This window comes from Pongo abelii, chromosome 11 (genome assembly GCF_028885655.2).
Source record: "Pongo abelii isolate AG06213 chromosome 11, NHGRI_mPonAbe1-v2.0_pri, whole genome shotgun sequence".
Lineage (NCBI taxonomy): Eukaryota > Metazoa > Chordata > Mammalia > Primates > Hominidae > Pongo > Pongo abelii.
This window is the reverse complement of record NC_071996.2, coordinates 72,209,252-72,236,894: the sequence shown is the minus strand read 5'-3', so window position 1 is coordinate 72,236,894 and position 27,643 is coordinate 72,209,252. Positions and strand designations below refer to the sequence as shown.

At 39.1% G+C, this 27,643-nt stretch overlaps 1 protein-coding gene across 3 annotated transcripts in view; it reads left to right on the top strand.

Annotated features, from left to right (window-relative positions):
- CFAP210 (cilia and flagella associated protein 210) overlaps nucleotides 1-27,643 on the top strand; it is a 54,016-nt gene that overhangs the window by 18,879 nt on the left and 7,494 nt on the right. For all 3 annotated transcript variants that reach the window (XM_002812571.5, XM_054549474.2, XM_054549475.2), the window contains 4 exons: nucleotides 1,481-1,654; nucleotides 1,752-1,945; nucleotides 14,195-14,351; nucleotides 26,738-26,877. In XM_002812571.5, coding sequence (XP_002812617.4) covers nucleotides 1,481-1,654; nucleotides 1,752-1,945; nucleotides 14,195-14,351; nucleotides 26,738-26,877 — 665 coding nt within the window. The remainder of the gene's footprint in view (nucleotides 1-1,480; nucleotides 1,655-1,751; nucleotides 1,946-14,194; nucleotides 14,352-26,737; nucleotides 26,878-27,643) is intronic.

Genomic DNA, 27,643 nt, shown 5'->3' with positions numbered 1-27,643 from the left:
GGATGGAACTATTTTGTAAGTGACTGTATGCATTTGTAAACTCTACACTATAAGGGCACATGTAAATTATAATATAGAAAACTTGATTTTAAAAAGGTCCCTGGTACATAAAGGGATAGGGGATGGGGATATATCCTTTTTTTTTTTTTTTTTAACACAGAAGTAGCACATGTAACGCTTTAACTCTCCATGGGTATTAAAGATGAATAATAAATGATGATTCATCTTACCAGCAAGACTGTCTGTAAACCCATAGTAGTAAAAACTATGATATAGACACGGAGAATGACAAAATAATAGGTCAGAAGAGAGAACCTAGAAACAAACCCATGTTATATATAGGAACTTGACATATGACAAAAATGTCATTGCAAATAGGAAAGGAAAGGGTGGGAATTCAACAACTGATACTGGGATAATTGGCATATGAAAGAGATTAAATTACATCTCAGTAGTACAGAATACAGAAAAATGGATTTCAGCCAGACTAAACACCAAAGTTTAAAAGGCAAAATACTAAAACTTTTAACATAAATAATAGAATATCTTCAGGATATCAGAGTAAACAAGGTTTTCTTAGGACATAGGAAATAGGACCAATAAGGAAAAGGAAGACCTCATATGACATGAGGAGTGGAGGCCTCAGAGTTATAGAAGAGCATATAAAATATACAACTGTTGATTTTTTAAAGGAGCAAAAGTAGTGAGATGTATATTTATTGTGTAACTGTGGAGAGGAACTTTGGAAGTAAACAAAAGAAACTAATAGCGGTTATCTTAGAATGAGAGGAGATTGCAGATGGGTTGGAAGGTGATATAGTTTGGATGTGTGTCCCCATTCAGATATCATATTGAAATGTAATTCCCAGTGTTGGAGGTGGGGCCTGCTGGGAGGTGAGGGGATCATGGGGGCAGATTTCTCATGAATGGTTTAGCACCATCCCCATTGGTACTATCCTTGAAATAGTGACTGTTCTCATGAGATGTGGTTATTTAAAAGTGTGTAGCACCTCCTCCTTTCACTTTCTTGTTTCTGCTCTGGCCATGACATGCCTGCTCCCCCTTTGCCTTCCACCACAATTGTAAGTTTCCTGAGGCCTCTCCAGAAGCTGAGCAGGTGCCAGCATCATCCTTCCTGTACAGCCTACAGAACTGTGAGATAATTAAATCTCTTTTCTTTATAAATTACCCAGTCTCTGATATTTCTTTATAGAAATGTGAGAACAGATTAATACAAAAGGAGAAGTTCATATACCTCTATAATATTTTGGGATTTTGAACCATGTAAATGTGTTATCTACCCAAAAAGGTCAGTCTAAAAAATAAGCTCATAAGTGTAGCCTCATATTTTATTTATTAATAAAATATTACAAATACAATAAAAACATAATAAAAGCTCAAATTATCATATTATTATGTTAAACTGTAGTACAATTAAATTGAAAAATGAAAACAAAAGATTGTGTTTGTCTTTTTACAGGGGATGAAAGAACAGAAACTTGAAGCCAAAAAGAAGCGTGATGAAGAAATAGAGGCAGAAAGACAAATTCTTGATCTGGAAGAAGAAATATACAAACAAGGAAAAAGAAAAAAGGCCATTGAAAATGCAAAGCAGTATCAATTTTACCAGACAGAAAGAGTGAAAAACTTTCATGTACTACTTGAGTTTTCTTGTATTTTTATATATATTTAACTTCTCTGTACATAATTAGGCATCATTTCCTTAAAGTACTATAATTTTTCTTTTGTAGTCGGGACTTCTTCTTAGTAGAGTTATGAAAGAACGTGATGCCCAGATTGAATTCCGAAAGAGTAAGATAAAATCAGATAAAAAATGGGAGGAGCAATTGAAACTCAACATTGAAAAAGCTTTTAAAGAAGAACAAGAAAAAGCAGAAAAACGACACAGAGAAAGGGTGGCTCTTGCCGAAGATCATCTAAAACAGTATGTATACATAAAATACCTTTTTGTACCTTTCTTGTTTTCTCATAATGGATGTAGCTTTCTTCTAATTATAAAAGTAATACATGCTAAAATAATTAGTCAGTAGAAAAAGTACAAAAAGGAGGTTAAAAATCACTATTACTTTCTTACCCAGAGATTGTATATTGGTTATTATTGTCATAATAATGCAACATAATACACAACCACACAATCTAGTGGCATGCGAAAAAACATGTTTACTTCTCATGCATCTGGGGGTTGGGTGATCTAGGCTGTAATCAGCTGGGCAGCTTTTCTTCAAGCTGTAGGACTGGCTGGGTTTGCTTATTGTTGGGGAGAGGATTCTGATCCGCTCCATGTGTATACATTCTGAGGTTCAGGATGAAGCAGCCACATGGGGAAACTTTTCACATGGTATTGATAGAGATGCAAGAGAGCAAGCCCAAGCATGCAAGAACACAGCGTAACCCAAAGTCAATGGACAAGGAAGTATACTTGGCCTTCCATCAGTCTAAAGCAACCACATGGCCAACCTCAACAACAATAATGGAACAGAGAAGTAGACTTCCATTAAAGTGAGGCAGGAAGGAGAAGGGAGTGAATCTTTTTTGAATAATAAATCTAAACTACCAAAGGAAGTTACTATTACTGTTTTAGTGTATAGCCATGCAGTTTTTTTTTTAATGAAGGAGGCATCAGGCTTATTGAAATAAAATTTGCATTCAGTAAAATTCACCTTTTAAAAAGTATAGCTGCATAACTACCACTCAAATGAAGATATGGAACATTTCCATCACTCCCAAAATTTCCCTCATGCCCCTTTGCTGTAAGTTCTATCTCCTGCTCCCAGCCTCTGGCAGTCATTGATCTGGCGACACAGACTTTTTTTCTGAACGTATATACTCACATTTTATAAAATGAAATTTGAATTAGCAGCATTGTCTTATTACATGCTTTTTTCACATACCTGTATGTCATATATATAATTTATCAAAATCACATTATGTCTAAATGACACAGACATCAGTTCTCAGAATACATATATATTACCAAATTGTGTATTTTTCAATTCAGTCCTTAGTAACAAGGGAGGAAAAACCTTTGGATTTATTGTAATGTTTTTCTTTGGCAGTGTAGAGATCTAAAGGTTTGTACAAGTTAGGGACAAAGCCATTGGCAGAGGAAGGCAAGTCTTTGACCAGTGAATCACTTGTGTTTGAGAAATCTCTTTTGTTATATTGCAGCTCAGAGGTGGCAGTCAGATTTCCAGCAAGCTACCTGGCAAGTGCTAACACCTTCACAGGCTGTCTATCCTCCTATAGCCTTTGTATCTGGGCTGCGTTTGGACCACAGCGTGTTTTTTCCTTGTAGTACGTGTCAGTAGGTTAGAGGTTCAAGCTGGTGTAGGATTTATTTTAGTTGTTTCTTTGGCATATCTTCAGTGCAGTCTTGGAAATGTTCATCAAGCTCTGACGTCAGCATAAATTCCTTTACTTACTTCTCATGGCGGGCTTTGTCCTTGTGCATGGTGACCAAGTGTTACCTATCCTCACTGTACTCTCAACTGTTCTCTTTTCTTTTGAAATCTCTTGAAAATTCAGTTATGTGGATAAAACCAGTGGTATAGAATTTCTCCTTTATATTGGTTGCATTTTGGGGAATTAGGAGAGGAAGGATGTTGTGATGGTTAATATTAGATGTCAACTTGATGGGATTGAAGGATGCCTAGATGGCTGGTCAAGTATCGTTTCTGGGTGTGTCTGCGAGGGTGTCACCAGAGGAGACAGACATTTGAGCCAATGGTCTGGGAGAAGAAGACCCACCCTCAAGGTGGGTGGGCACCATCCAGTCGGCCGCCGGCACAGCTAGAACAAAGCAGGTAGAAGAAGGTAGGCTAATCTTGCTTGCTGAGCCTTCTGGCTTCTTTATTTATTGGTGCCAGATGCTTCCTTCTGCTTTTCCTGCCCTTGGACATCAGATTCCAGGTTCTTCCATCATTAGACTCTGGGACTTGCACCAGCAGCTTGCTGGGGGCTCTCGGGCCTTTGGCCACAGACTGAAGGCTGCACTGTGAGCTTCCCTGGTTTTGAGGCTTTTGGACTCTGACTGAACACTACGGTTTTTGTCTTCCTCAGTTTGCAGACAGACTATTGTGGGACTTCGCCTTTGTAACAGTGTGAGCTAATTCTCCCAAATAAACTCACACATACACACACACCCTCGTGGTTCTGTTTCTCTGGAGAACCCCTGACTAATAGAGATGTTCAGCAGGTGAACCTGGGTTGCCAATTTGTTTCCAAAGTCCTACAGCTTAAATTTAATAAGAAACATTCAAATCTGTAATTGGAAACAACATAGGAAATTATAAATCTATTATTATATATTTGTTTAAGTATATGAGTTTACAAACTTATCGCCAAGCTGTATTCTGTTTAATGTTTATTCATGTATGGGTTTTATAGAATTCAGAATTCATGTTACTTTAAAATACTGTTAGGAATAGGGATGAACCTATAAAAAACCTCTTTAAACCAATAGAAATGGAATAGTAGCACTGGTATTAACCTGAGTTGGGAAGAGGAGCATGTAGCAGAAAAGAGATGGAAAGGAGAGTTACTTTCCCCTTTCTTGAATAAGAGTTTATTCAGGAGCAAAATTTCAAAATAGGGTATTTATTCATTCATTAGGATATTCCTTCATTCATTCATACAAACATTTATTGAACAACCTCCATTTGCCAGTCACTATTCTAGTCATTGAGAATACAAAGATGAATATGATGCACTCTTCTTAAGAAGTTCATGGCTGGGCGCGGAGGCTCACGCCTCCCAATCCCAGCACTTTGGTGGGCTGAGGTGGGTGGATCACTTGAGGTCAGGAGTTTGAGACCAGCTTGACCAACATGGTGAAACCCTGTCTCTACTAAAAAAATACAAAATTAGCCAAGCATGGTGGTGCATGCCTGTAATCTCAGCTACTCAGGAGGCTGAGGCAAGAGAATTGCTTGAACCTGGGAGGCAAAGGTTGCAGTGAGCCAAGATCGTGCCATTGTACTCCAGCCTGGGCAACAAGAGTGAAACTCCATCTCAAAAAAAAAAAAAAAAAAAAAAAAAGAAGTTCAGAATCTGGGAGTGGAGAGTACAGAAATGGAACAAATAATTAGAATGTAATGATAAATATTTTGGCAAATATGTGTAGAGGGTGTGTGGAAGCATGTAAAATGAGTATCTGACCCAGTCTAGAGAAGGCTTTGCAGAAGAAACTGATTCCTGCGCCTAATTTCAAAGAATGAATAGTAATAAGCCATGCTAAAAGTGGGCTGTAGAGGTATTTTAAGCACAAGTGAAGGCCCAGAGTGGGATAGAATATGGTGGATTTGGAGAACTCCAAGTAGTCAAGATGGATGTGGTATAAAAGACAAAGGGGGCATTGTGAAAGATAAGGATGGAGAGAGAGGCTAGGATCAGCTCATGGTGTCTTTTGTAGGTCATGTGCCTTAAGGGCTGCCAAAATTTGGAATGACTGTCTTCTTTGGGCAGAGACCATATTTTAATTATTTTAATCACAAAGAAATGGAAATTGCAGAATACCAAGGGGCAAGTCTCTTTTTGCATGCCCTATTAATTGTATTACCAAGTGCTACCTTGCGGTGATTTAAAATATTTCCACACGTTCTTTGATACTCCTTCCTTCAGAGGATGGAGCCCAATTTATCTCCCTCTTAAGTGTGGCTATACATAGTAACTCATTTCCAAGAAATAGAATGTGTCAGAAATAATGGTGTGTGACATCTAAGCTTAGGATACTAAAGTCAATGTGGCTTCCTCCTTGCTGTCTCCCATGGATTGCTCATTGGGGAACCTAACTGCTGTGGTGTAAAGATACTCAAGCAGATCAATGGAGAGGTCCATGTGGCAAGGACCTGAGGTATCCTGACACCAAATATGTGACAGTGGATTCTCCAGGCTCATTTAAGCCCTTGGATGACTACTGCTTCAACTGGCATCTTGACTACAACATTAGTTGAGAACCATCCAACTAAGTCACTCCCAGGTTTCTGACTCCCAGGAATGGTATGAGATAATAAGTGTTCATTGTTTTAAGCTATTAAGTTTTAGAATAATTAATTATTCAGCAATAGAAAACTGAAACACATTGCACAGCTGCTGGCCCTGTGCCTGAAAGTGAAAATTTTCACATGCTTTCTAAACAATCTATCCTATGCTACTGTGGGGCTTTGACTAGTATAAGAGTCTTTGTGTGACTCATAGCCCAGTGAGTGTGATGGGGATAAGACAAATAAGATACCACAGTGACACCAAAATCCCAAAATAGAGGGATTTTGACCAGGAATCTTATACGTAATTATTAAAAAGAAACTTAACACCGTAGCTATAGACACTGTATAGGTCTTCTTCTATGTATAGGTAAGGCTTTCTCTAGGAACAGACACATAGACTTTGCTTAAGAAAAAACTCACTAAATACTGTCTGTTAATCCCATCAGCTTCACACACAAAAAAAGAAAAAATGGTCATAGGATAGTTTGCATCACTTTTCCCTAGATAAAGATTATTTAGGGAAAGAGTAGAAAGAGAGAAGAGGGCTTAAGTGATCTCATCCATTTTACAGATGTAAGTGCCATCATAAATCTGATAACTCTAGTCTAGACCATCCCTTTGAACCCCAGCTTCACATATCCAGCTGCTTCCATGGTATCTCCATTTCAATGTCTCATAGTATCTCAAACTTAAAATGTCTACACAGAATTATTAATTTCCAGCGGCATTTTTTTTTTTTTTTAAGACGGAGTCTCGCTGTGTCGCCCAGACTGGAGTGCAGTGGTGCGATCTTGGCTCACTGCAAGCTCCGCCTCCTCCAGCGGCATCTTTATCCAACCAGTTTTTCAAACCAGAAACCTAAGAATTCACCTTGATTCCTCATTTTCCTTTATCTTCCACATCAGATCTCTCAGCAATTCATGTTGATTTTTTTCTCCAAAACAAATCATGAATTTACTGCCATCATCTAGTCCAGGCCACCCTCATATATTCACATGGGTTGTTGTATCAGTCTCTTAATTGGCCTCACATTATTTATTTGCCAAATTCTTCTTTACTTATCATCCAGAGATATTTTATCAAGATGAAAATTGATCATATTATTATTCTACCTTAAGCACTTCAATGGCTTTCCATTCAACTTAAAATAAAATGGAAATCTGACATCCCCTCCAAGGCTCTGTATGATCTGGCCTGCCTACTTCGCAACCTCCTCTCCTACCATTCCTTCCTCTTAGTTATGATGCCTCCATTATACCGATCTTCCAGGGCCTCGAACATCTACCAAACTCTTGCTTGCCTCATGTTTTCTCTACTGTCTGGAATTTTACCCTTCCATTCTTCATCTGTGGACCTCTTACCAGCTCAGAGAGGCCTTCCTGTCTTAGAGTTCAACTTTGGTGAAAGTTAGATCTAAGTACCTCAATTATTACTCTTTTACTTAGTCTCTTATTTTTTAAAAAACACTACAATTTGTAATTACATTGTCTATTTATAGACATACCTTGTTTGATTGTGCTTTGCTTTATTGCACTTTGCAGATATTGTGTTTTTTACAAATCGAAGATTTGTGGCAACCCTGCATTGAGCGAATTTATCAGCACCATTTGTTCAACAGCATGTCACTTTATGTCTCTGTGGCACATTTTGGTAACTCTCGCAGTATTTCAAATTCCTCAGTATTACTGTATCATGGTGATCTGTGATCAGTGATCTTTGATGTTACTATTGTAATGTTTTGGGATGCCACGAACTGTACCCATATAAGATGGGAAACTTAATTGAGGAATATTTTGTGTGTTCTGACTGCTCTGCCAAGCACTGTTCTCCTATCTCTCTCTCTTTCCTTGGGCCTCCTTCTTCCCTGAGACACAACAATATTGAAATCAGGCCAATTAATAACCTTATAATGGCCTCTAAGTATTCAAATGAAAGGAAGAGGTGCACGTCTCTCACTTGAAATCAAAGGCTAGAAATGATTAAACTTAGTGAGGAAGACATGTCAAAAGCCAAAATAGGCTGAAAGCTGAGTCTCTTCCACCAAACAGCCAAGCTGTGAATGCAAAGGAAAAGTTCTTGAAGCAAATTAAAAGTGCTCCTCTAGTGAACACACAAATGGTAAGAGAGCCAAAAAGCCTTATTGCTGATATGGAGAAAATTCTAGTGGTTTGGATAGAAGCTCAAACCAGCCCTGACATTCCCTTAAGCCAAAGCCTAATCCAGAATGAGGTCCTAACTCTCTTCAAGTCTGTGATGGCTGGAGAGGTATGGACACTGCAGAAGAAAAACTTGAAGCTAGCAGAAGTTGGTTCATGAGGTTTGAGGAAAGAAGCTGCCTGCATAACATAAATATACAAGGTGAAGCATCAAGTGCTAATGTAAAAGCTGCAGCAAGTTATCCAGAAGATCTGGCTAAAATCATTGATGAAGGTGACCACACTAAACAACAGATTTCCAGTGTAGATGAAGCAGTCTTACATTGGAAGAAAATGCCATCTAGGACTTTCATAGCTAGAAGAGAAATCAATGCCTGGCTTTAAAGCTTCAAAGGGCAGACTGACGCCCTTGTTAGCAGCTAATGTAGCTGGTGACTTTAAGTTGAAGCCAATGCTTATTTACCATTCTAAAAATCCTAGGATCCTTAAGAATTATGTTAAATCTTCTCTGCCTGGGCTCTGAAATGGAACTACAAAGCTAAGATGACATCAATGTGTTTACAGCAAGGCTTACTGAATATTTTAAGCCCACTATTGACATCTGCTGCTCAGAAAAAAATATTCCTTTCAAAATATTACTGCTCATTGACAATGCACCTGGTCATTGTCAATGAGCAGTAATAAGAGTTCTGATGGAGATATACAAGAGATTAATGTTGTTTTCATGGCTGTTAACATAACATCCATTCTGCAACCCATGGATCAAGGAGTAATTTAGACTTTCAAGTCTTACTATTAAAGAAATGCATTTCATAAGACTATAGCTGCCGTAGATAATGATTCCTCTAATGGATCTGGGGAAAGTAAATTGAAAACCTTCTGGAAAGGATTCACTATTCCAGTTGCCATTAAGAACATTTGGGCCAGGCGCAGTGGCTCATGCCTGTAATCCCAGCACTTTGGGAGGCTGAGGTGGTTGGATCACCTGAGGTCAGGAGTTCGAGACCAGCCTGGCCAACATGGTGAAACCCTGTCTCTACTAAAAATACAAAAATTAGCCAGGCATGGTGGTGGGCACCTGTAATCCCAGCTACTCAGGAGGCTGAGGCAGGAGAATCTCTTGAACCCGGGGGGCAGAGGTTGCAGTGAGCCGAGATTGCGCCATTGCACTCCAGCCTGGGCAACAAGAGTGAAACTCCATCTCAAAAAAAAAAAAACAAAAAACAAAAAACAAAGAAAATTTGTGATTCATGGGAGAAGGTTAAAATATCAACGTTAATAAGAGTTTGGAAGAAGTTGATTCCAACCTTCATGGATGACTTTGAGGGGTTCAAGACTTCAGTGGAGAAAGTAACTGCAGATGTGGTGTCAATTGCAAGATAACTAGAATTAGAAGTGGAGCCTGAAGATGTGAGTGAATTGCTGCAATCTCATGATAAAACTTGAATGGATGAGAAGCTGATTCTTACGGATGAGCAAAGAAAGTGGTTTCTTGAGATGGAATCTACTGTAGGTAAAGATGCTGTGAAAACCATTCAAATGGCAGCAAAGGATTTAGAATATTATATAAACTTAGTTGATAAAGCAGCAGCAGGTTGAGAGGATTAACTCTAATTTTGAAAGAAGTCCTACCGTGGGTTAAATGCCATCCAACAGCATTACATACTACAGAGAAATCTTCTGTGAAGAGTCAATGAATATGGCAAACTTCATTGTCTTATTTTAATAAATTGCCACAGCCACTTCAGCCTTCAAAAGCCACCACCCTGATCAGTCAGCACCCATCAACGTCAAGGCAAGACCCTCTACCAGCAGAAAGATTCTGACTTCTTGAAGGCTGAGATGGTTGTTAGCATGTTTTAGCAATAAAGTATTTTTAAATTAAGGTGCATACATTTTTTAGACATGATGCTATTCTACACTTAATAGACTACAGTATAGTGTAAACATAACTTTTATATGCAATGGGAAACCAAAACATTTGAGTGACTTACTTTATTGAGATATTCATTTTACTGCAGTAGTTTGGAACCAAGCCCACAATATCTCTGAGGTATGCCTGTACTTTATTTGTTTGTTTTTGCTTGTCTCCCTCACTAGAATTCGAGCTTCTTGAGTGATCCATGTCTGTTTTATCATTGTAGTAGAAATTCAATAAATACTAGGTAAATGAATGAGAGGTCTAAGGATTAGAGAAGAGTTAGGTATGATTCTTAAGTCCCTAGCATAGGTAACTGAAAAGATGGTGGTACTGTTCACCAAAATAAAGAAGAGAGACCAAAAGGATCAGTTTAGAAGAGGAGGATGATGAATTTGGTTTTAGACATAGAGAAGGTAAAGTACCTGTGTAATAGCCAGGTGATGATGCCTAGTGGGTTGTCTCTATAAGAATCAAGGTAGGCTGGGCATGGTGGCTCACGCCTATCATCCTAGCAGTTTGGGAGGTCAAGTGGGGAGGATCACTTGAGCCCAGGAGTTCAAAGACCATCCTGGGTAACATAGTGAGTCCCCTGTGGAGTCCTAATTAGGGAAAAGGAATCAGGCTGGTGGGAGCAAGAAAAAGCCAAAAGAAGATGCAGATAAGCTACAAGCCTGCCTTTCTTCCTGGTTCAGGACACACAGCCCTTCTGCACAAATAATTCACAATCTTCCTGTGCTCAACTACCACCAGCCACCTACAAGTAAGCTCACTGCAACCCTGATGTTATCAGTACTGCACAAAGCCCTCCTCAGCATGCAGCATAAACACTATCCTATAAAATCTCCAGCAAGCCTTGTTTCCTCGCAGTCAGCCTCTCTCTTGCAGGCTGCCCATTGCCTCACTGGCAACGTATTTTTATACTTTTTCTAATAAATCTGCCTTTCTTTATCTACAATTGTCTTGGCAAATTATTTTACCCTCATGCCAATAGCCCAGATAGCCATCCTTCCCCTGCAACAACTCTGTCTCTTTCTTAAAAAAAAAAAAAAAAAAATAGCTGGAATTAGCTGGGTGTGGTGGTGCATGCCTGTAGTTCCAGCTTGGGAGGCTGAGGCAGAAGGATCACTTGAACCCAGGAGTTTGAGGTTGCAGTGAGCTATAAGGTTGCAGTGAGCTGTGAGCTATGATTTCACCACTACACTCCAGCCTGGATGACAGAATGAGACCCTGTCTCAAAAAACAGTTTTTAAAAATGAAAGAATGAAACTTGTCTGTTGTAATAGAGAGAGAGAACTCAGTTTGGATGTTTGACTACTGACTTCTTTTTTAGGCCTCACCCTCCTAAAAAAGAAGGCCTACATCTGTACAGGCTAAGAAAGCTCCTGGAACTCTCCTCCTCCTCTTTTGGCACAAGTCCTTAGTTTAAATCCCCCCTGCTCAGAAACTTTTCCTCAGTCCCACTTCCCTCTGCTTTGTCCAAAGCAATCAAGACCTACTTGTGCCTGCCCAACTCTTCCCAGGAGTCCCTCATGTGAGTAATACTTTCTACCAAGTTTTCTTGGGATATAGTGTCATCAGTCTGGACATCTGAATCAAATTTTGGGTAGTGGTCTTTCTTGCTTTTACAGGAGAACTATACAACATCTATATAAGCCCAAGAATCAGATCTGTGCTAGATAAGTACAGATTTGGAAACTTCAGAATGTGAATCAAGGATAGCAAGGAGCTGACTCAAGGAGAGCAAGGCGTTGACATATTCAACTCTGATTGCCTGGTAGAGGCTGCCCAATGCATTGTTTGAGAAGGACCAAGAATCAGCAGGAAAGAGTTTTGTGCTGGTTGCTGACTCTGCTTTGGGAATGGGAGTTGGAAGTAATGGTATGAATGTTATGTGTTTCTTCCTTGAACTAGAGGATCTCAAATTTACTTCAACAAGTTAACTTTGCATTAAGGCAAATTAATGGCATATAGATGACAAGTCTATTCAAACTACCCAAACTAAGGAAAAAGTCTCTTTTGACAGCTAATTAAATTTTTAATTATTGTAAATTATTATGTAAGTCACTGGCAATATATTACATTTTAACTGACATTAGAGACATTTTTGTTATTATTCTTAGAATAGGTAAATTTTTTGCTGAAATGATGAATTATCCAATGGATGCATAGTTATAATGTTAGTGATTTCCAGATTTGCTAAGAAATGCTAAAGTTGAAAAATTTTAAAGTATCTTGTTGTTTTCCCTTAAAGTAGCAATTTAAAAACTTTGAAAGCTTCTGGTCTTAGAATTGGATAAATCTCTTTTTACAATGTTCTTCAAATCTTTTTTTTTTTTTTTTTGAGACAGGGTCTCGCTCTCACTCAGGCCAGAGTGCAGTGGCGTGATCTCAGCTCTTTGCAACCTCTGCCACCCAGGTTCAAGTGATTTCCTGCCTCAGCCTCCCAAGTAGCTGGGTCTACAGTTGGGCACCACCACATCCAGCTAATTTTTTTTTTTTTTTTTTTTTTTTTTTTTTTTTTTTTTAGTAGAGATGGGGTTTCATTATGTTGGCCAGGCTGGTCTCAAACTCCTGACCTCAGGTGATCTGCCCACGTTGGCCTCCCAAAGTGCTGGGATTACAGGCGTGAGCCACCACGCCCAGCCATGTTCTTCAAATCTTGATTGTTGACTTCTGAGTTTGCTTCTAGGAGATTGGTAGATATAAAATATTAAATAATTCTAACAAAATTCTGGAAGCTTGGTTTTGTTTTTTATTATTTTTAGGGCAATCATAAACCTGGTTTAGCATTGGCCAACAGTGATCTTTTTCTTACCTCCTCCTAAAGATAGTGACTCTGAATCTAAAGCTTATTATTCTGCACAGATGAATCAAGTAGGAATCTCCTGTCCTGAATTGGCTTAACAGTAACAAAGTGAACTTGTTGGCTCACTTAACTGTACAATCCTCCATGGCATAGGGGAAGGGAATTTTCCCTTCCTTGAACCTGAGTGAGGGGACTCCAGTAAAAAATGTTTTCTCGATTGGGTGCATATGAAAGAAAGATTGGCTGGATACATTGGCTCATGCCCGTAATCCCAACACTTTGGGAGGCTTAGGCGGGAGGATTGCTTCAGGCCAGGAGTTTGAGACCAGCCTGGGCAACATAGCAAGACCCCATTTCTATAGAAAAAAAATTTTTTAAAGAAAGAAAGGTTTATTCCTCAGACATTCATCTATTTAGGTGGATTGTCGACCTGCCCTATGCCTACCTTTTCAGGAAAAAAAAAAAAAGAGAGAGAGAGGGCAGATACAGTAGTGAGAAAGCCTGTATATTGTTGATTGGCTAGCAAGGATGCATGAGTTTTCCATGGGCAAGGAGACAACTTGGACTTTTGGGGTCTTGCCAGTATGCAGAGGTTTGGCTGCTGGATGAAGGGCCTTTGAGACCTGGAGTCTTTAATAAACTGCTTAGAGTGGGAGCTCCTGGTAGCGATGGTGGTGGGGTTTAGGGGTGAGTTGAAGAGATGGAGCTGGAGCTAAATCACTCAGATCAGGGCTCTGCAGTGAGGAGGACCCTCAGGGATCTCTGAGGAACTCACACATATGTTCTGACAGACAGCCAGGGAGGCTCACCACTCAGAAGAAATTATCAGCTAGTCAGTATTGGCTACAGAAAGAATTACAACCCAAGTGGCCAGTTGAGTAAGGAGACCTTTCTTCCTTTCATTCCATCAAACTGCATTCCTTGAGAGGCTAGGCCCATGGCTTATGTAGCATCATCTAGGGCTGAAGTTGGGAAGCACTAGGGATTAGGAACCTTTCTGTAAAATAATGTCACCATTTCTTCTTACTGTCATCCCATTAACTGGTTCTTTCTAAAGGAAAAGAACACTTACTTGGGTGAGTAATGAAATAAATTTTGAAGCAAGGAAAGTATTGCCAATTCTAGGTTAACCAAGATTGGATTAGTTTTAGTCACTGCTATTTAATGTCTGTTCTTTTCCCCCAAAGAAATTCACAAATTCTTCCTTGCAGCTTCAACTCATTCCAGGTTGGAATTGGATTCATTTCTTAAAAATATAACCTATTTTTCTGCTTTGTTCTCAATTATAATTATGTTTTTGCTTTAGAATAAAGGAACATGAGGAAGAAGAGGAAAGAAGGAAAAAATATGAAGAAAAAGATGCTGAGGAAATAAAGCGACAGAATGCATTATATGAAGTTGAAATGAGAAAAAAACTAGAAAAGAAAAGAGAAGAGATGCATGAAAGCAGGAGACGGTTTCTTGTAAGTTGAAAGTGCAAAAGTTCCAAAAAGGTTCAAAGTCAAATGCCCAACTTTTAAAATTGATACATAATATATTTGTACATGTTTATGGAGTACGTGTGGTATTTTGACCCATGCATACATTATGTAATGATCAAGTAAGGGAATTTAGGTTATCTGTCACCTTGAACATTTATCATTTCTTTGTGTTGGGAACATTTCAAATCTTCTAGTTATTTTGAAATGTACAATGTATTGTTGTTAACTATAGTCCCCCAGCTAGGCTATCAAACACTAGAACTTATTCCTTATATCTAACTGTAAGTTTGTACATCCCCACTGTGTCTCCACATCCTTACCAGCTTCTGATAGAATAACTGTCATTCTAGTCCCTGCCTCCACTAGATCACTTTTTAGCTCACACATAATGAGTGAGAACATAATATATTTGTCTTTCTGTGCCTGAAAATGCCTAACTTTTAATATTGAAAAAAAAGTGGAGTAGAAAACAAGTTGCTATTAAGTTGGGTTTCTAAGGGAGTGCATACTTTTGGGATAGCTATATTTGCTGTGGTTTTATGTGCATGTGCTCTCATGCATGAACAAGAAAGAGAGAAGAGAAAATGAGATTTTAAAACAATGAATTTATTTTCTTGAGAGTTGTGAGGAATGAATGGGGTAATTTATGTTTGGTGTCTGTTGTGCCATTAATATGTGCTCCACAAATGGTAATATTTTTGTCGCAATTCACCACAGGGGCATGTTTGGAGGGTCTCCTAGTCCCAGTGCCACTGCTCCCTAGCTCCAGGCCTGGGGCTTTCCCTAGCACTGCTAAGGAGCCATCTGTGCAGCTCAGCCCCTGGAGGGCAGAGGAGAGGGGCTGAGAGTGCTTGGAGGTTCAAGAGGAGGATAAAAGGATAAGGATAGAATTAGGAGCAGTGCCTGAAAATGCCCAGCCTACAGAATCTGAGAAGGAAATTTATAATTAATTAGGTGAATGTAGTATTGAAAGATGCAAACGGTATCTTGGAGGACTTGCAGTCATACAGAGGAGATGACCATGAAATACAAGAGGTAATCCAGCAGCCAGCAGATGAGAAGTTGCAAGAGAAGGCATGGGGTGCATTTGTTCCACTGGGAGGCAAATTAAAGAAATTTTATGAATTGTCTCAGCGGTTAGAAGCAGCATTAAAAGGTCTTCAGGGAGCCTTGACAAGTACCCCATATTCTCCCACCCAGCATCTAGTGCAAGAACAGGCTTCTGCTAAAGAGTTTGCAGAAGTTCTTCATTTCACACTCTGGTTTGATGAACTCAGGATGACAAATCCTGCTATACAGAATGATTTCAGCTATTATAGAAGAACATTGAGTTGTATAAGGATTAATAATGTACCATCAGGCCAGGCGTAGTGGCTCATGCCTATAATCCTAGCACTTTGGGAGGCTAAGGCAGGCAGATCTCTTTGAGCTCAGGATTTCGAGACCAGCCTGGCCAACATGATGAAACCCTGTCTCCACAAAAAATACAAAAATTAGCCAGGCATGGTGGTGCACGCCTGTGGCCCCAGCTACTCAGGAGGCTGAGGCTGGAGGATTGCTTGAGCCCAGAAGTGGAGGTTGCAGTGAGTCAAGATCATGCCACTGCACTGCAGCCTGGGCAATAGAGCAAGACTCTGTCTCAAAGAAAAAATATATATGTATATATAGATATATATATAGATATAAAATAAGCAACCTAATGAGGCATCTTAAAGAACTAGAAAAGCAAGAGCAAACCAAACCCAAAATCCCTAGACACAAACCAAGTGCAAAATTAGTAGAAGAAAATTAATAATAAAGATCAGAGCAGAAATAAATGAAATGGAAAGAAAACAAAACAAAAAAAACAGTGAAATGAAAAGTTGATTTTTTTTTTTTTTTTTTGAGAGAGAGTCTTGCTTTGTCAACCAGGTTGGAGTGCAATGGTGTGATCTCAGCTCACTGCAACCTCTGCCTCCTGGGTTCAAGCGATTCTTCTACCTCAGCCTCCTCAGTAGCTGGGATTACAGGCATGCACCACCACGCTCAGCTAATTTTTGTATTTTTTTTAGTAGAGACGAGATTTCACCATGTTGGCCAGGCTGGTCTTGAACTCCTGACCTTGTGATCTACTCGCCTTGGACTCCCAAAGTGCTAGGATTACAGGCATGAGCCAGCGTGCCCAGCCAGAAAAGTTGTCTTTTTTAAAAAAGATGAACAAAATTTACAAACCTCTAGCCAGATTAAGAAAAAAGGAGAAGACCTGAATAAAAAAACTCAGAGATGAAAAATGAGACATTACAACTGATGCTGCAGAAATTCAAAGGATCATTAGAGGCTAGTATGAGCAACTATATGTCAATAAATTGGACAATCAAGAATACATGGGTAAGTTCCTAGACACATACAACCTATCAAGATTGAACCATGAAGAAATCCAAAACCTGAACAGACCAATAACAAGGGATGAGATTGAAGCCATAATAAAAAGTCTTCCAGTAAAGAAAAGCCTGGGACCCAATGGCTTCACTGCTGTATTCTACCAAACCTCCAAAGAAGAACTAATGCCAATCCTACTCAGACTATTCTGAGAAATAGAGGAGGAATACTTTCACACTTAAAACATACTTTTAAAAGGAATAGTTTCACACTCATTCTGTGATGCCAGTATTACCCTGATACCAAAACCAGACAAAGACACATCAAAGAAAGAAAACTACAGGCCATTGTCTCTGATGAATGTTGATGCAGAAATTCTCAGCAAAATACTAGCAAACTAATTCAACAATACATTAGAAGGATAATTCATCATGACCAAGTGGGAATTATCCCTGGGATGCAAGGATGGTTCAACATATGGACATCAATCAATGTGATATATAAACAGAATGAAGGACAAAACCAAATGATGCTGAAAAAGCATTTGATAAAATTCAACAGTCTCATGATAGAAATCCTCACAAAACGGGATAGAAGGAACATACTTCAACATAATTAAAGCCATATATGACAGACCCACAGCTAAGAACCATGCTGAATGGGGAAAATTTGAAAGCCTTTTCTCTATAATCTGGAATACAACAAGGATGTTCAGTGTCACCACTGTTATTCAACAATGTACTGAAAGTCCTAGCTAGAGCAATCAGACAAGAGAATGAAACAAAGGGCATCCAAAATAGAAAGAAAGAAGTCAATTTATCCCTGTTTGCAGATGATATGATCTTATATTTGGAAGGCCCTAAAGACTGCCAAAAATGTATTAGAACTGATGAGCAAATTCAGTAAAGTTGCAGGACACAAAATCAACACATAAAAATCAGTAACATTTCTGTATGCCAACAGCAAACAATCTGAAAAAGAAATCAAGAAAGTAATCCCATTTACAAAGCTGCAAATAAAATACCTGGGAATTAACTTAAAGAAGTGAAAGATCTCTACCATGAAAACTATAAAATACTGATGCAAGAAATTGAAGAAGACACAAAAATGGAAAGATATTCCATGATCATGGATTGGAAGAATCACTACTATTCAAATGTCCATACTACTGAAAGCAAACTACAGAGTCAATGCAATCCCTGTCAAAATACTAACTGACATTCTTCACAGAAATAGAAAAAACAATCCTAAAGTTTATATGAAACCACAAAAGACCCAGAATAGCTAACGCTATCCTGAACAAAAGAATGAAACTGAAGAAACCACATTGCCTGACTTCAAATTATACTACAGAGATATAGTAACCAAAACAGCATGGTACCAGCATGAAAAAAGATACATAGACCAATGGAACAGAATACAGAGCCCAGAAATAAATTTACACACCTACAGTGAACTCATTTTCTTATTTTTAAATTTTTATTTATTTTAAAATTGTTTTTGAGATGGAGTCTTGCTCTGTTGCCCAGGCTGGAGTGCAGGGGTGTGATCTTGGCTTACTGAAACCTCTGCCTCCCAGGTTCAGGTGATTCTCCTGCCTCAGCCTCCTGAATAGCAGGGATTAAGGCACCTACCACTATGCCTGGCTAATTTTTGTATTTTTCAGTAGAGATGGGGTTTCACCATGTTGGCCATGGCTGGTCTGAAATTCCTACCTCAAGAGATCTGTCTGCCTTTGTCTCCCAAAGTGCTTGGAATACAAGTGTGAGCAGCTGTGCTCAATCCCTACAATGAACTCATTTTTGACAAAGGTGCCAAGAACATACATAGGGGAAAAGACAGTCTCTTCAATAAATGGTGCTGGGAAAACTGGATATCCATATGCAAAAGAATGAAACTAGACCGCCATTTCTCACCATATACAAAAATCAAATTAGGCTAGGCACAATGGGTCACACCTGTAATTCCAGCACTTTGGGAGGCTGAGGCAGGAGGATCACTGGAGGCCAGGAATTTGAGACCAGCCTGGGCAACATAGCAAGACCACACCTCTCTCTCTCTATATATATATATTTAAAAATAAAATCAAAGTGGATTAAAGACTTAAATCTAAGACCTCAAACTATGAAACTACTAGAAGAAAACCTTGAAGAATCTCTTTAGGACATTGAACTGGACAAAGATTTCTTGAGTAATACCCTATAAGCACAGACAACTAAAGCAAAAAGGGACAAACGGGATCATATCAAGTTAAAAAGCTTCTGCACAACAAAGGAAAAAAAAAACAGTGAAGAGACAGCCCACAGAATGGGAGACAGTATTTGCAAATTATCCATCTGACAAGAGATTAATAACCAGAATATATAAGGAGCTCAAACAACTCAATAGGAAAAAAAATCTAATAATCTGATTTAAAAATGGGCAAAGATCTGAACAGACATTTCTCGAAAGAAGACATATAAATGGCTAAGAGGTTGATATAGTTTGGCTCTGTGTCCCCACCCAAATCTCATGTTGAATTGTAATTCCCAGTGTTCAGGGAGGGACCTGGTGGGATGTGATTGGATCATAGGGGTGGATTTTCCCCTTGCTGTTCTCATGATAGTAAGTTCGCATGAGATCTGGTTGTTTAAAAGTGTGTATCACTTTTCCCTTTACTCTCTCTCCTGCTGCCATGTGAAGATGTGCCTTGCCTCCCCTTTGCCTTCTGCCATGATTGTAAGTTTCCTGAGCTCTCCCCAGCCAGGCTTTCTGTACAGCCTGTGGAACTGTGAGTCAATTAAACCTCTTTTCTTTATAAATTACCCAGTCTCAGGTAGTTCTTTGTAGCAGTGTGAGAATGGACTAATACAGAAAATTGGTACTGGGAGTGGGGCATTGCTATAAAGATACCTGAAAATATGGAAGTGACTTTGGAACTGGGTAAGAGAAAGAGGTTGAAACAGGAGCTCAGAAGAAGACAGGAAGATGAGAGAAAGTTTAGAACTTCCTAGAGACTTGTTGAATGGTTGTAACCAAAATGCTGATAGTGATATGGACAATGAAGTCCAGGCTAAGTTGGTATTAGATGCAGATGAGGAACTTATTGGGAAATGGAGTAAAGGTCACTCTTACTATGCTTTAGTAAGGAGACTAGCAGCCTTTAGTCCCTGCTTTAGAGATCTAGAGCAGGAATGCTTTTTACAGCACCCAAGTCACCCCTTGAATGCTTTGCTTCTTAGAATTTTTTCCTGCCAGATACCCTAAATCATCTCTCTCAAATTCAAAGTTCCACATATCTCTAGGGCAGGGGCAAAATGCCACTGGTCTCTTTGCTAAAACATAACAAGACTCACCTTTGCTCCAGTTCTCAACAAGTTCTTCATCTCCATCTGAGACCACCTCACCCTGGACCTTATTGTCCATTTTGCTATCAGGTTTTTGGTCAGAGCCATTCAACACGTCTCTAGGAAGTTCCAAACTTTCCCACATTTTCTTGCCTTCTTCTGAGCCCTGCAAACTGTTTCAGCCTCTGCCTGTTACTCAGTTCCGAAGTCACTTCCATATTTTTGAGTATCTTTTCAGCAACGCCCCACTCTGCTGGTACCAATTTACTGTATTAGTCAATTTTCACACAGCTGATAAAGACATACCTGAGACTGGACAATTTACAAAAGAAAGAGGTTTAATTGGATTTACAATTCCACATGGCTGGGGAAGCCTCACAATCATGGTGGAAGGCAAGGAGGAGCAAGTCATGTCTTACATGGATGGTGGAAGGCAAGGAGGAGCAAGTCATGTCTTACATGGATGGCAGCAGGCAGAGAGAGCTTGTGCAGGAGAACTCCTCTTTATAAAACCATCAGATCTCATGATACTTACTCATTATCATGAGAACAGTATAGAGGAAACTGCCCCCATGATTCAATTATCTCTCACCGGATCTCTCCCACAACATGTGGGAATTATGGAAGTACAATTCAAGAGAAGATTTGGGCGGGGACACAGAGCTAAACCATGTCAGCCACTGTCCTACAGACCCCAGAATGGTAGATCCATTGACATCTTGCACCGTACGCCTGGAAAAGCCTCAGGCACTCAACACCAGTCCATGAAAGCAGCAGAGGGGGCTGTATCCTGCAGAGACACAGGGGCGAAACTGCCCAAGGCCATGGGAGCCAACCTCTTGCATCAGCATGCCCTGGATATGAGACATGGAGTCAAAGAAGATTATTTAGGAACTTTAAGATTTAATAACTGCCCTGCTGGGTTTTGGACTTGCGTGGGGCCTATAGCCCCTTTGTTTTGGCCAATTTCTCCATTTTGGAACAGGAGCATTTACCCAATGCCTGAATCCCCATTGTATCTTGAAATTAACTAGCTTGTTTTTTATTTTATGGCCTCATAGGTGGGAAGGACTTGCTTGTCTCAGATGACACTTTGGACTTGAACTTTTGAGTTAATGCTGGAATGAGTTAAGACTTTGGAGACTGTTGGGAAGGCATAATTGGTTTTGAAATATGAGAGGGACATGAGATTTGTGAGGGGTTAAGAGCAGAATGATATGGTTTGGCTCTGTGTTGCCACCCAAATCCCTTGTTGAATTGTGATCCCGAATGTTGGAGGTGGGTCCTGATGGGAAGTGATTAGATCATGGGGGGTGGTTTCTAATGGTTTAACACCATCCTCCTAGGCTGTCTTGTGAGTGAACTCTCATGAGATTTTGTTGTTTAAAAGTGTGTAGCACTTCCCCCTTCACACTCTCTCTGTCTTACCATCATGTGAAGACATGCTTACTTCCTCTTTGCCTTATGCCATGATTGTTAAGTTTCCTGAGGCCTCCCAGCCATGCTTCCTGTACAACCTGTGGAACTGTGAGCCTATTTAAACCTCTTTTCTTCATAAATTACCCAGTTTCAGGTAGTTCTTTATAGTAATTTGAGAATGGACTAATACAGTAGGTATCATAAGACTCTATGATTAACTACATTCAGTGGGAGCATTTGACAAAACCTCCAAACTTGGTATGAAAGGTTGTACCAAGTTCTTTTTTTTAAAGCCCAATCTGGTAGACAAAGGTAACATATCTTCCTGATTTTTTATTTATTTTATTTTTTGAGATAGGGTCTTGCTCTGTTGCCCAGGCTGGAGTGCAGTGGCATGATCACAGCTCACTGAAGCCTTGACTTCCCAGGCTTAAGTGATTCTCCCACCTTAGCATTCTGAGTAGATGGGACTAGGCATACACCACTATGCCTGGCTACTTTTAAAAATTTTTTATAGAGATGGGGTGTGTTTCCTAGACTGGTCTCCAACTCCTGAGGTCAAGCAGTTCTCCTGCCTTGGCCTCCCATGGTTCTGGGATTATAGATGTGAGCTACCACAACTGGCCTGTATCAGAGTTCTTAAGGACCAACCTCCTAATAGTGTAAAATATCTTCTAAATGCTCTCCAGTACACAATAAAACATTTGAATGATCAGACTAACTCCAAGCAAATTAAATCCATGCTGCAGTAACAGTTCGGGAATAAGCACCTGTTGTAGAAAGAAGACAGTATTCTGCACTGACAGAGAATACAGTTTTTTACTATTGCAATTACCATGACATTTTTCTTGCTTTTATGTCTTCCTCTGTTCCTCTTCCCTCCTTTAAGATCATGTTCTTATTCCTAAGACTTCTTCTCTATACCCAAATTAGTAAAGTTATACTCTAAAGAGATATTGTCCTTTCAAACAGGTAACCTACAGCAGCTAATTATTGGGGTCTCTACTGAGAAAAATTCTGTGACTTTTGTCTAAATATTTTCAAATGTGAATTTTGGGGAAACTAATATTTATTTGCTTCTCCTATATGGCAAAACTGCCAATTCTGCTATTTGAAAACCCCCAATGACTTTATTTTCTATCACTTTTTTCATGTGCTGCCACAAAATGAAAATGTTTAAATATGTTGTACAAATGGTAGCCAACACAAACTTTTTAAAAAATTTTTAAGAGTTTAAAGTTTTAATTTTACATTTTGACCTTTTTTGTAAGGGTGTATGTTATGTCTTTAACCTTTATTAACATTAAAAACTGTGATGTGTGCATAGAATATTACTTTCTAGGGATAAATCTCTGATTTCCTGCAGCTTATGTCTTTTTCTTTCTTGATTTACTCCCTCATCTTGCTATAATACACCTTTGAGTAGCTTCCTTAAGAACGGTTGTATGAGAGGTAAAATTTTTTAATTATCTGAAAAGCTTATTTTATTTTTTACTCATTTTTATTTATTTTATTATTTTTTAAGGACCAGTATGATAGTATGAAAAGCTTATCTTTTAAAGTCATGCATGATTTATAGTTTGATTGGTTATAGAATTCTGGGTTCAGAATTCAGAATTTTGTATTAATTGTTTCATATTCCTCTGGCATCCAGTATTGCTACTGAAAAGTATGATGCCATTGATGATCTTCATCTGACATATGTAATCATTTTTACTTTTCTTTCTTATTTTTTTTTGTTTCGTTTTGTTTTGAGACAGTTTCACCCTGCCTCCCTGGCTGGAGTGCAGTGGCGTGATCTTGGCTCACTGCTGCAACCTCTGCCTCCCGGGCTTAAGCACTTCCTGTGCCTCAGCCTGCCGAGTAGCTGGGATTACAGGCATGTGCCACATACCCAGCTAATTTTTGTACTTTTAATAGAGACAGCGTTTCGCCATGTTGGCTAGGCTGGTCTCGAACTCTTGGCCTCAAGTGATCCGTCCGCCTTGGCCTCCTGAAGTGCTGTGATTACAAGCGTGAGCCACTGCGCCCGGCCATTTTTCTTCTTTTCTTTTTCTTTCTGTCTGAATGGTTTTAGGGTCCTGTCTTTATCTCTGGTGCTCCAAAATTTTACAGATGTGCCTTGAATTATGTGCCTTCATTCATTTTTCTGGGCATTCAGTTGATGCTTTTATTCTGTAAACATATTTCTTTCATCCTGAGAACTTTTATTATTTCTTAGATAATTTTGTCCCCTCCCATTTTATCTTTCTGTTGTTCTAGAATCCCTCTGATAGACATTGGATTTTTTGAAATAATGCTCTAATGTCTAAGAATCTTTTCTCATTAGTTAAGAGAAGGCTTAAATGCATGTGATAGAAAACCCAAAATAATATACAGGTTTAAAGTGCAGGGGTGTCTGATAATGGCAGCTATAGAGTTAACAGGGACTAAGACACCTTCGACACCTTCTTCTCTTTTTTTTTACTCTGTTCTTTTTTTTTTTTTTTTTTTTGAGATGGAGTCTTATTCTGTCACCCAGGCTGGAGTGCAGCGGCATGATCTCAGCTCACTGCAACCTCTGCCTCCCGGGTTCAAGCAATTCTCCCTGCCTCAGCCTCCCAAATAGCTGGGATTACAGGCACCCACCGCCATACCCCACTAATTTTTGTGTTTTTAGTAGAGATGGGTTTTCACCATGTTGGCCAGGCTGGTCTTGAACTCCTGACCTCAGGTGATCTGCCTGCCTCAGCCTCCCAAAGTGCTGGGATTACAGGTGTGAGCCACCATGCCCGGTCTACTCTGTTATTCTTTGTACATAGATGGCATCTGTCCTCAGGTTTGCCTCATGGCCCTGAATAGCTGCTGGAGTTTTAGCCCTCATGTCCACATTGTGGATAGCAAGAAGGAAGAAAGGATAAAGATCAAAAGGGAGTACTCTATTTCCTGTCTCCTTCTCCTCCTCCTCCTCCTGCACCTCCTTCTCCACTACCTTCTCCTCTTCCTCCTTCTCTACTTCATCCTCCTCCTCCTCTTCTTCCTTATCCTCCTCCTCTACTTCATCCTCCTCCTCCTCCTCCTCCTCCTTTTCCTCCTCCTCTTCCTCCTCCTCTTCCTCCTCTTTCCTCTTTCTTCTTCCTTCTTTTTCCTCTTCTTCCTCTCTTCTCCTTCTCCGCCTCCTCCTCCTCATTCTTCTTCTTCCTCTTCTTCCTCTTTTTTTGAGACAGGGTCTCACCCAGGCTGGAGTGCAGTGGCATGATGTTGGCTCCCTGCAGCATTGACTTCCTGGGCTTAAGTGATCCTCCCACCTCAGCCTGCCTGATAGCTGGGACTACAGGCATGTGCTGCCATACCTGTCTAATTTTTGTGGTCTTTTTTGTAGAGATGGGTTCTGGTATGTTGCCCAGGCTGTTCTCCTTTTAAGGAATTTTCCAAGAAGTCCCACTTAACAGTTTTCCCTGAATCTCATTGGTCATAATTTTGTTACACCTGGCTGAAAAGAAAGCTGGACATGTAGTCTTTTAGCTGATCATATTTCTACCCTGAATAAAATCTGGGTCCTGCTGCTAATGAAGCTTAGGCAACTAATTGTTTCTGCCGTTTTCTTTTTGTTCTACTGAGTTTCAACTTTGTATTCTAAGTCTTCTATTAATTTTTTTATTTTAGATATGAAAATTTTAATTCCTAAGACTTTTACTTGAAATGTTGTTGTTGTTTTCATTAAAATCTAATTCTTGGTTAATGGGTGGAATAATTTTTATGTCTCCAAGTAGGCTTGGAGTAGGACAGACCTAGTTTTTAATGCTAACTCTGCCATTTACTGGCTATATGACCTTGAGCTTAAGCTTTCAATATTGAAAAATGAGAATTAACTGTGTTAATCAACTCTGTATTTTTTTGTATTATAAAAAGTCTTTGTGAATATTAGAATAAACTTGGAGAAAACAGCAAAATAAAACATGTAAGGAATTATCCAAAACAATCACTTTTAACAGTTTGCTGTTTGCTTTAGTTTTTCATATTGATCATATTGGCCAATATATTTCCTCACCAGATTACAGGCTTTTAAAATTAACCCATAAAATAGGAGATTAGTTAAGAGTGCTGGGCACATAGTAGACCCTGAGTTATAAATATATTGGAAGATTAAGTGATGCCCCTAACAACTTTTACCTTGAATTGGCTTCTACTTACATAATAACAGACTATGCCAGGCACGGTGGCTCGTGCCTGTAGCCCCAGCTATTCTGGAGGCTGAGGTGGGAGTTTCCCTTGAGCCCCAGAGTTCAAGGCTTTCACGAGCTATGATCATGCCACTGCACCCTGGGCAACAGACACCATGTCTAAATAACTAATATATTCAGGCTATTGTGCTCAATGGCATCTGTTTTTATGATGGCTAACTCAGGCTGAGATCATAGAACATACGCTAATATGAACAGATTTTACTTTTTGTTTTAAATACTAGTGACCTACTTTTACAATTTTTGTTAGAATACATATCTTTTTTCTTATATGTATGCAAAAGCAAAGTTTGGACAAGAAACTAGCAATAGTGATTTGAGTCTGGAGGGAGGATTAGGAAGAGACATAGTGGATGGAGTGGAAGGACGCTCGCTACACTGTGTATGTAAAAAACATTTTTGGTTTTTGAACCATATGACTATTCAAACATTAAATGAACTTTATATATATATATATATATATATATTTGGTGTATTTTTTCTTATTATACAATTATTTTAAATTACATACTTTAAAGACATGAGATACTTGAAGAGAAATACAGAAAAGCATTAAGAAGATATAAAAGTTACCTATTATCTCATACCCCAGGGATAACTACTGTTAACATTTGACACATTTCTTCCAGTCATTTATACATTATAAAGTTGTACTTACATGTATTTGTGAAATTGGAATATACTATGTAATGTTACATATTCTGCTTTCCCCTACCTACTTACTGATTATATTATTTGAATCACATCTCATGTAATTGAGTATGATTTATTTAACTATATTCTCAATGATTATTCTCTATGATTGAATATTTAGAGGTTGTTTCCATTTTTTTGCTATTATAAATAACTTTGAGATAAAGTACATGGCACATAAACCTTTATGCACTTCTCCTTCTCTGATCATCTCTTTGGGATAAAATTTCCAGGAGAGAAATAACTGGGTCAGAAGCTGTGACCCATTTGACAGGTTCTTGTTAGCTATTGATAGGTTGAAAGATATTTTTCTTTGTGATAAGTTAATATATACAGTTTTTCCCCCAAGGAACATATGCAGGATAAACATATTATCAAAGCTGTAGAACAGCAGCAGCAAGAGGAAGAAGATGAAAAGATTAGAAAATTCATCAAAGCAAAAAAGCGTCTTATACAAATGGGGAAAGAAAAAGAGGCTGAAACACACAGGTAGGCTTTAATAATGTGTATAATAAAGTACTATCTGAAATTATGATTTTATGATTATTATGAGAGTAGTCTTTAGGAACAGAGGTCTTATTTTATATATGACTAGAGCATTCAGTGACTTGATTTCAGTTTGGGATGTGAGTGTGAGGACATCATCTTGTAGATGGTCAGAAATGCTGATCTGCCGTCCCAGAGGAAGTATGAGCTGAAGACGGCTGTGTGAGTCATTGGTATGTAAGTGGTAGTTGGAGTTGTGGATACAGATGAGCTCACCTAGGGTGAGTAGGTAAGAAATGAAGGTGGCATAGTCCCTAGGGAACTCCATTTAAAAGTCAAATGGAAAAAGAAGATAACGTGAAGACCAGTGAATAGTTTCCAGAGACTGGAGGAAAACCAGGGAAACATCAGGGAGAAGAGTCTCAGTAAGAAGGGAGCAGTCATCAGTGTTAGGTCGTAATGGGATTAAGTACAATTTTTAAAATGTATTCATCAGATTTAGAGGACATTGCTTATATTAATGAGCAGTTTGGTATGGGGTGTACAGATAAGAGTAGGAGGCCAGATTGCAGTACAGGGGGTTTCTGTCTAAATCATGCTTTCCCCTTGTGCAAAATCCTCTGATGGCTTCACATCTCACTTAGTCTTTACAATGGCCCATAAGGCTCTCCACCTACCCAAATTTCCATCTTCCCAGCTCATCCCTCCCAGCCTTATCCCTCAGACCTCTTCTCTTACCATTCCCTCCTTTCCCTCTTCTCACCTGCAC